The 8,907-nt window shown below is 48.4% G+C and overlaps 1 protein-coding gene across 3 annotated transcripts in view; it reads right to left on the reverse strand.

Moving 5' to 3' along the window:
• The window catches only part of FNDC5 (fibronectin type III domain containing 5), a 33,081-nt gene extending 24,309 nt beyond the window's left edge, over positions 1 to 8,772 (reverse strand). The window contains exons 1-2 of one of the 3 annotated variants that reach the window (XM_048825958.1): positions 8,683 to 8,772; positions 7,892 to 8,264 (exon numbers count right to left, since the gene is read on the reverse strand). In XM_048825958.1, the coding sequence (XP_048681915.1) occupies positions 7,892 to 7,988 (97 nt within the window). In that variant the 5' untranslated portion in view covers positions 7,989 to 8,264; positions 8,683 to 8,772. Of the gene's footprint in view, positions 1 to 7,891; positions 8,395 to 8,648 lie in introns of those variants that run through there. The other 2 variants (XM_048825957.2, XM_048825959.2) reach the window with 2 other exon arrangements.
• Between the last annotated feature and the right edge of the window lie 135 nt (positions 8,773 to 8,907).

An 8,907-nucleotide genomic window follows, 5' to 3' on the forward strand; every position in this document is an offset into this window, starting at 1 on the left:
CTTCATCGACCAATTCCTGAGGCACTGCTCCTCTGAGAGATTCGCCTCATTCCTCATCAGCCAGTCACTGCCACCTGGACCCTCCCGGCCTCCTATGACCCCCTCCCTCGAGACTCTCAACTGCCCAGGGGCTGCACCCGTCCCAGCTAGGGTGCCTCCACCCATGGTGGTGCCTGGTACGGCTGCCTCGGTGTCATTGCTGGGAGGGCCCCTAGGAGTACTGCCCCCGTAGAGCCCTGCCCCCCATGCTACACCCCATAAGTCCCCCTCCTCCCACCTCGGTAATTTCATGAGCATTCATGGCCCGCCATACAACTTCTGTACCCAGATGTGGTCCTCAGGCCAAAAAGTTTGCCCACCCCTGGCATAGCAGATTTAGATTAAATCTCAGGAAAAGCTTCCTAACTGTAAAAACAATAGGACAATGGAACATATGCCTCAGGAGATGGTGGAAGCTCCTTCACTGGAGGTTTTCAAAAGGAGTCTGGATAGCATCTGTCTTGGAGGGTTTAGACACAACAAATCCTGCATCTTGTCAGGGGATTAGACTAGATGACCCAACCCTTTCTGTCCCTTCTAACTCTACGATTCTATGATTTCTCTCTGTTTGGTGTGGATGCAAGTTATTGGCTCTGAAAACCTGTACCAGCCACGTTAACCATTTTCATATCAAATTGGGTGTTTTCTTCCAATTAAATGATTCAGAGTCTCAGTTCCAGGAGGACAGTGCTATTTGACAAAAGCGGTTAATTTGCAGTCTACATGTGTGCTAGTCTAAAGCACATGCAGTGGTTTATAGGATCAGAATTGTCTCCTCTCTAACCCAGGAAAAAACCCCTCCATCCATTCTTATTCCCTGCTCAGAGAAACCATTGGCCTTCCTGTGTAAACTCCCTGACCAGCTGCCACTGCAGAGGAATCTCAGCATCCAGGCGATTTGTCAGCTGAAAATAAGAGCATTTGATAGGCAGGAAGTGTTGCCTAATACAGTACAAATACAAGTTTCAGAGTAACAGCCGTGTTAGTCTGTATTTGCAAAAAGAAAAGGAGGACTTGTGGCACCTTAGAGACGAACCAATTTATTTGAGCATAAGCTTTTGTGAGCTACAGCTCACTTCATCGGATGCATACCGTGGAAAGTACAGAAGATGTTTTTATACACACAAACCATGAAAAAATGGGTGATTATCACTACAAAAGGTTTTCTCTCCCCCCCACCCCACTCTCCTGCTGGTAATAGCTTATCTAAAGTGATCACTCTCCTTACATCACTTTACATAAGCTATTACCAGCAGGAGAGTGTGGTGGGGGGAGAGAAAATCACGCATTTTTTCATGCTTTGTGTGTATAAAAACGTCTTCTGTACTTTCCACGGCATGCATCCGACGAAGTGAGCTGGAGCTCACGAAAGCTCACGCTCAAATAAATTGGTTCGTCTCTGAGGTGCCACAAGTCCTCCTGTTCTTAGTACAAATACAGCTGTCTGATAGAATACAAGTCGGTGAGGAAAAGGATCTGGGCTCTATTCTAGCTCTGCCTCTGAAGTGCGGTGCCCTGGGGCAACACACGGGTCTAGAGTTTCACATGCCCAGCACCCATGGTTGCATCCAGATTTTCAAGAGAGACCTGCTCCCCTCTAGGCACCTGAATAAAAACCAGATTTTTAGAGTGTAGAGCTCCCAGCAGCCCACATTGTGACATTTACGGCCAGGTTTTTCCAAAGAGAGCAGCACCCAATATGCTAAGCTCTTCTGAAAATGTGTCCCCGGTTGTGGGGGTGCTGAGCCCTGCAGAACGTTCTGACTGTGAACTTCTCTGTGCTTCTGTTTCCCCAGCTGTAAAATGGGGCTAATACACCTGCCTTCCAAGGGGGTTGTGCCGAAAGATTATTTGAAATCCACTATAGAAGGGCAAAGACTTACATGAGGAACATGAAAGCTTGTGCTCTAATGTAGCGTTTGGCTAATGTTACTACAGTTGCTTCTTTCACCTACTTTTTTCCCCCCATAAGAGCTAGTTAGGTTTGTTTGTTTGTTAATATACCTGTGACAGAAGATTTGTATCTTAGCACTTAAGATAGAAATCACCTGGCGAGCAGCAAATGCTCTGTAATGCTACTGCACAACAAAGAATGGAAGCGGTCCCTCTGTACTGCAAGGCTGAGATGTTCAAAGATACCTAGAAGATTTGGATACCCGGTCCCATTCATCTGAATGGGAAATGAGCATCCTGATTCCTTGGGCAGCTTTGAAAATCTCAGCCTCAGGGTTCAAGTCGTCAGTTTGTGGTATATTCTCTCAAAGCATCTGCATAATTCCCAGTAAAGAACCCATCCTGCGTTCCTTGCACCCCTAACTTGACTTTGGTGGTAGTTCCGAGAATGCAGAATTGCCCTAAAATTAACATCACATGCAGTACTTATGCGGATGAGTTTGTCCAACAGCCAGCACAATGGGGCCCTGGCCCAGAACTGGGGCTCCTAAGTGCTACTGCAATACAAATAATAAATAACAAACAAACAAATAAATAATAGTAATTCCCAGATCACTGTAAGTGAACTAACCTAATCAACTAAAATTTACAGCTAACCTGTACAAGATGCACTGTAGGCAACATTGCTGCCCTGATCCTCAAAGCTGTGGACTGGGGCGAGGGGCGGTCATAGGATTTCTCTGTCTCTAGCTCCTAGGCTTCTATTCAGTAATGGGACTGGAGATTGTATTCTTTCAGCTTTGATTTGCTAAGAAGTTACCAACTGGCATTTTTCTATATATTTTCATGACATCACAATTCAGTGTTTCATCACAACAACACTGAGCACTTATGCAAATGGCACAGTTCGCTTTCCAGTCACTTGTATGAACATTAACCAGCCCTGGGAAGTAGGTAAGACTTACGATTGTGGTTTGACAGGTGGAGAAATAAAGACACAGGCAGATTAAATGACTAGCCCAAGACCACACAGTATGCCTATACTGCAATTAAACCCCCATGGCTGGTCCATGTGGGATGAGTTGGGCTCACGGGACTTGGGCTGCAGGGCTATAAAATTGTGGTGTAGACATTCAGGGTTCAGCTGGAGCCCAAGCTCTGGGACCCTCCCGCCTCGTACCTATATAGAGTAATGAATGGTTATTCTGCAGCCACTTGATGTCAGTATCTGATGCACGATAGGGATCTTTTCTTTATAGATCTGAAACCGGTTTATTCCTCTATCAGGCACTCAGGGCTTCACTAAGCATATAAAATTTGCATGCTTCAGTTCTCAGTAACTTTATTCTTTTAACTGAATTATTCTTGTGTCAGGCATTAATTTGGCTTCTAGGTACTTCATGAAGTAGGAGGTTTTTACTTGACAACCAGTAGTAAAAGTATTGGGTCAAATTCAGCACTGAAGTGGGTGCAACTCCACTGAAGGCTGCTTACGCAAGCAGTGAATATTATCATGAGTGTGTGTGTGAGGAAGAGGGGTTCATATGGGTGTGAACGGAGCCTGTCTGTCTGTGGAATGAATCCCCATTTGTCGCATGTATGTTCTCAGAAAGAGGTGGTGCTTGGAACATATGAAAACCTTGGCTGCTTCAGATAATATGTTCCCTGTTTAGAGGCTGTCACTGGGGTTAGAAATCTCTGCACTTCAATTAAATCTCATTCATGCCAAATGTAGAAATCAATAGAGTGCTTATGGAATCCATCAGCTGGCCAGGAAATGCCAAGGCAGCAGTGAGATGGGGGCAGACGCAGGTGGGTCGCTTTGCCATCTGTAATCTGACGTGTCAGACTGCCAACTGGTTTCTAGTGCTTTCCTCCTTGCACTACTCACTTCAGGTTCTGATAATGGGCCTGACCCTGCAAGGTGCTGAGTGCCCTCGGCTCCCATTGGTTTCAGCGGGAGTTCAGAGTGCGCAGCGCCTCACAGGATCAGGGCCAGTTACCAAGATCCACACCTGCCCTCAGTTGCAGCTCTTCTGCCCCCTTGTAGTCAGTGGAGCTGCATGGGAGAAGCTGAGGGCAGACTAAGAAAAGCTTTTAGGAATAGCTAAAGGGCACTATAGGTGTCTGGGGATGTTGAGAGCACTGAGCTGCCTTGAAGCAGGAACAGTGCCCAGAATCCAGCCAGATGTTCTTTGTCGGGGAAGTGGGTGGCAAAGAGAGCCTGACTCCCTGAATTTACAGGACTTGGGGCCCTGTCCAGCTCCCACTGAAGTCAATGAAAGCTTTGCTATTGACTTCAGTAGCAGCAGGCCCTTAGTTGCACTGCAGGATGGCTCTGCATAGCCCCCTGGGAAGTGTATCTTTCCCCTCTGCCTTTTAGGGATAAAACAGACTTGAAATGCACTGTGTAGAGCAGATGGCAGGAGAGCTGTTTGCACTGGGAAGTTGCAATGGCCTTGGCCTATTTTGAAGTCTTTTATCATAGCATCCCCCTGCTGCTCCGGCAGTCCATAATGGCAGCCCTGTAACTCCATGTTCTGCACAACTCACTTCCCTCTTTCATTACCTCTGAGTGATGAGGAACGGGCCGATGGCAGCTCAGGGACTAACAGTCCAGGCAGAGTGGGCCATTCAGGCTCCAAGTGGAGTGCTGTTATAAAGCTAAAGCATATTTCAGACCCACTAAATGACTTAAATATTTTCTCAGTGATCCCCCTGTGTAGACAGCTATAGAAATTAGTTGGAGGGCTTTGCTAATGCAATTACTGGTCTGAACCTGACAGCTGTCCAACAGCATTACAGTTCAGAGACTATTTTACACATCTACCTTTCCCTTTCAATATTTCCAATCACCTCTGCATTTCTCCTCTTGCTGTAGCTTTCTGATCATGCAACGAAATAGACCTGATTTGCAGAATGCCACATGCAAAGAATCCCCGACACAGACACACCTGTGTGTGCATGACAGGGCTCCTGCTCCAGGCCATGCCACACTACTCTTGATTGCTGAATTGCAGGGGATGTTTGCAATACTATTCTCCAGTCCTTTTCCAAGAAAGAGTATTTTTAAATTGTCTGCATGAACCTGGAACCCAAGGACAGATTGTTTTTGTGTCTACATCCATTGGCAGGGCCTGGCATTGGCATTGCCATGAAGCCATTCCCAAAAGGATTGTGCCAACCAGGTCCTGCCCTTGTAAGGGAGTGAGGTATTTATACTAATTCAGAGAAACAAAATCCCTGTAATTTAATAAAAGTCTTTCTTTTTTCACACAGGCATGCACACCCACCTCTTTCTCTTTGCTGAAAAACACATAGAATTTCAAAGGGGATGTATTTTCTGAGGAGTATTAGAATCCATAGGCTCACTTGACTGAGTAAACTCCTAACCCATTAATAAATATATTAACACTCTACCTTTCTCTCACACCTTTCATCTGAGGATCTCAAAGCACTTTGCAGACACTAATAGGTTTATCTTAAGGACTCTCCTGTGAGGCAAGGAAATATCATCTCCATTTTACAGATGGAGAAGCCAAGGCTGGGGAGGAAGGATGGTCTTGTGCTTATGCCTTGGGACACCGAGGTTCAATTCTGAGCTGCCACAGACTCTCTGTGTGACCTTGGGTAAATCTCCTAATCTATTTGTGGCCTCGGCTCCCTTTCTGTAAAATGAGGATGGTGTGAGAACAAACCCAGTAATGTTTGGGAAGGGCTCAGATACTGTGAGGACAGGGGCCATATCAATAGAAGACACAGAGGTGAAGTTACATGCTCAAGGTCAGAAAGCTGGAAATAGAACCCAGATCTCCTGCTTTCTGGGTCTGTGCTTTAACCACGAGATCATGCTGCTATCTTCATATACCTACCCCCTCTGCCAAAGACTCATAGGCATTTTACAATACACAAAACAATGACAAAACCAGACACAGTTAAAAGAAACAAGCCAAAAAAAATTACGACAGGACAAAACCCCTTGTGTGTTCCCAGTTGGATGACTAAAGGATAAGAAGAAGGAGTGGAGATTGTCCTAGTTTACAGGAAACTGGGAAGGATATTTCAATTGCAAATTGTACTGTGCGTATTTTCCCCATGGTTTCATTCTTTTAGGAATATTTTTAATAAATCCCACCAGGTCTCCTAGCCTCTAATTTGCAAAGTGGTAACTTCAGGATTTCAGTGTCTTCTGGCAACATGAACAATGGCTAAGGACAATTGTATCAAAACCAAAGGCACATTTTTTAGGTCACTTCTGTCACAGCACAAATAGGACAAGGACTCTCAGAACTACAGCCACTAACCAGTCTGGATTGGACAGAGGAATTTTCACTGCCTGGAACTGGGCATCACCAATAAATGTGTACAGAATACTGGAGAGCAAGATATTCTTGCAATCAGCATTTTGTAAATCAAGGCAGCTGTTTTGCCAACATCTTAAAGCCACATTACCTGCAGTGTAATGAGTGAGTGCAACAGTCTTTTGTATGAGTAAACTGAGTCCTTTGATTTGTCTGGACTTGTAATGATTCTTTTAAAATGTAACTGTGTGGTGTGTGGGCAGTACATATGAGGGTCCAGAGCAAAATGATACCTATAGGCCTGTTTATGGGGTGAGAACACAGTGAAAGCTCTGCAGAGAAAGAGAGTATATCTGAGGACACATCGGCCCTTTTAAAATTAGAACTAATTATGTGGTGCCCTCTTCCTTTCAGAAAGCTTCTTCCTCAACATCCCAAAGGAAACAGCTGCTAAAAGCACCTCAGATAAAAGCGGCCCGGTTATTATGTGGTCAAGGCATAATGTACCGCAGCAAGTAGGCAACATGCTCTTCCAAAACAGCTATTCTCATTCTCTTAAAATCCATATGGCCTTCAGGAGCCAAGGTGTCTTTATGACTCCTTGAATAGGCTGGTATGTATAGAGGGAAAGGGGAAGGGGAAGGAGCTACAGTTAACAGAGCATGACATGAACAAGGTGGACCTGGTTTTACATTTTCTGTTGTGGTTTCGGCTGTTAATTGGAGAAGGCGCCTTTATTAGGGAGCTAACACTCCTCCATGGCGGTGTCCTCACCAGTCAGTGTCCAAAGAATGGGTCAGACTTTATGCACTTCTCTTGTGACTGCTACCTTCATGCCACATGGTTGTTACTCTGACCTACATTTTCAAGAGACTAGTGACTTTGGGTGCCCAACTTGAGACACTTTAAGGGGCCCTGATTTTCAGAAGGCAGGTGCTCAGCACTTGACTAAAAATGAGGCTCCTTTACAGTATCACAAGTTGGGCCTCTACAATCACAAGCCCTCAGCCTTTACCTGGATGGGGTGGGGAGGAGTCAGTGATAAATGAAAACTGTTTCCCATTTAAACAGATATAGTCCTTGATCTCTAGTGCTCAGAGTAGATCACACAGCCTACCTCCTGCCCAGGCACACAGGACACACACACACACCCTGCAGACTCTGGACACGGCTTCATTTTCTCCTGTGTTATTATTAAATCATCTTTTCAGTGAGTCTACTCAACATCCCCTCCCCTCCAGCCCCAACCCTCTTCCCTCCACACACATGCCAGGGCCCTCTTTCTCTGTCCAGGTTGCCAGGAGAAGGCCAGGAGTTCCCAGATTGGCTGTGCCCTGTGTGCAAAGCAGTGAAGTTACACTTCAGTGACCTGGACCTCTCCCCAACTCCCATTACGGGGACACTGAGTCACGGCACAAGAACAGCGTCTCTCAAATGTGTTAACGCTCAGGAGGACCCTGGAGAGCCCAGCACCGACTGGAAGTGTATGAGCATTTCTCTGCCGGGAAATGACACCTGCTAGGGGGGGAAGAGCTTTACAAAGGGCAGGGGAAGCGGGGCGAGCTTTGCAATTTCCAGCATGCACAGATAGAAGCAGGAGACTCTGATGAGCCCTGCTAGCCAACAAGGCTCCCCGCCAGGTATTGTCTGCTCCTTACCTGCCTCCACGAGGAACAGACTGGTATAGCTAAAATAAAACAACAGGGCTGCGTTGATGTAGATGAAAAAGTGATCCATCCTCCAGAGAGGGTGCATCCTGCATCCCTGTGCCGACGGCTCAGGCCCGGGCTCCAGCGCAGGGGGGGAAGACCCTGCCGCACCGGTTCAGGGGAGGCAGGGGGAGCCCAGCGCCTCTTCCCGCAGACAGGGACCCGGCGCGGGCATCTCAGGACCGCGGACAGTTCCCCGGCGCTGCGGCTCCACGATCCATCGCTCCGCCCGGGGCGGGAGGGGGACGTCTCGCTGCTCCGCCGCTCAGGGCTGGCTCCTTCGCTCCGGCTCCCGGGGCAGGGCGGCGGGGCGGCGGCCGGGCTGCGGGGAGGGAAGAGCGGAGGGGCTGAGCTCCATGGGGCTGCTACGCGCCGCGAGCCGCTGCTGCAGCGGGGGAACGTGCCCCGGCCGCCAGCTCCATTCATGGGAAAAGGCTCCCCCCGTCCGTCCCCCCCCCAGATCCCAGCCCGGTCTGCGCGTCATCAGCAACCGGCCCACCCCGCCCGGGCAGGGGGGACGGGCGCCTCCCAGCCCCCCGCCCCCCAGCCCCTGCTCGGACCCCCGGCCAGCTCCGGGGGACCCGCTGCTCCTGCCTCTGCCCCGCAGCCGCCCCCCAGTCTCGGAGGCAGGAACCAGGGCGATGGGATGGGAGCGAGCCGGAGGCTGCCTTGTGTAACCACAGCCCTGCACAACCTGGGGAATAACCTGGCTGCTTCGCTTCCTCCTCCGTAGGCTGCACCTGGTTCTGGGGCTGGGGGCCCAGCGCGATGCTCCCCTCCAAGAAAGGCCAGTGTTCAGCGGGTCTGGAAAATTCTCCGGAAGGCTCCTGCTACTAGCTGTGGTGTGTAACCTATGGCTTAAATCAGCCTCTGTACCAAAGGACTGGAGGGTAGCTAATGTAACAGGATTTTTAAAAAGCCTCCCGAGGATTCTGAGAATGACGGGCCAGCCTAAGGAACAGAGT

Source organism: Caretta caretta, chromosome 19 (genome assembly GCF_965140235.1).
Source record: "Caretta caretta isolate rCarCar2 chromosome 19, rCarCar1.hap1, whole genome shotgun sequence".
Taxonomy (NCBI): Eukaryota; Metazoa; Chordata; order Testudines; family Cheloniidae; genus Caretta; species Caretta caretta.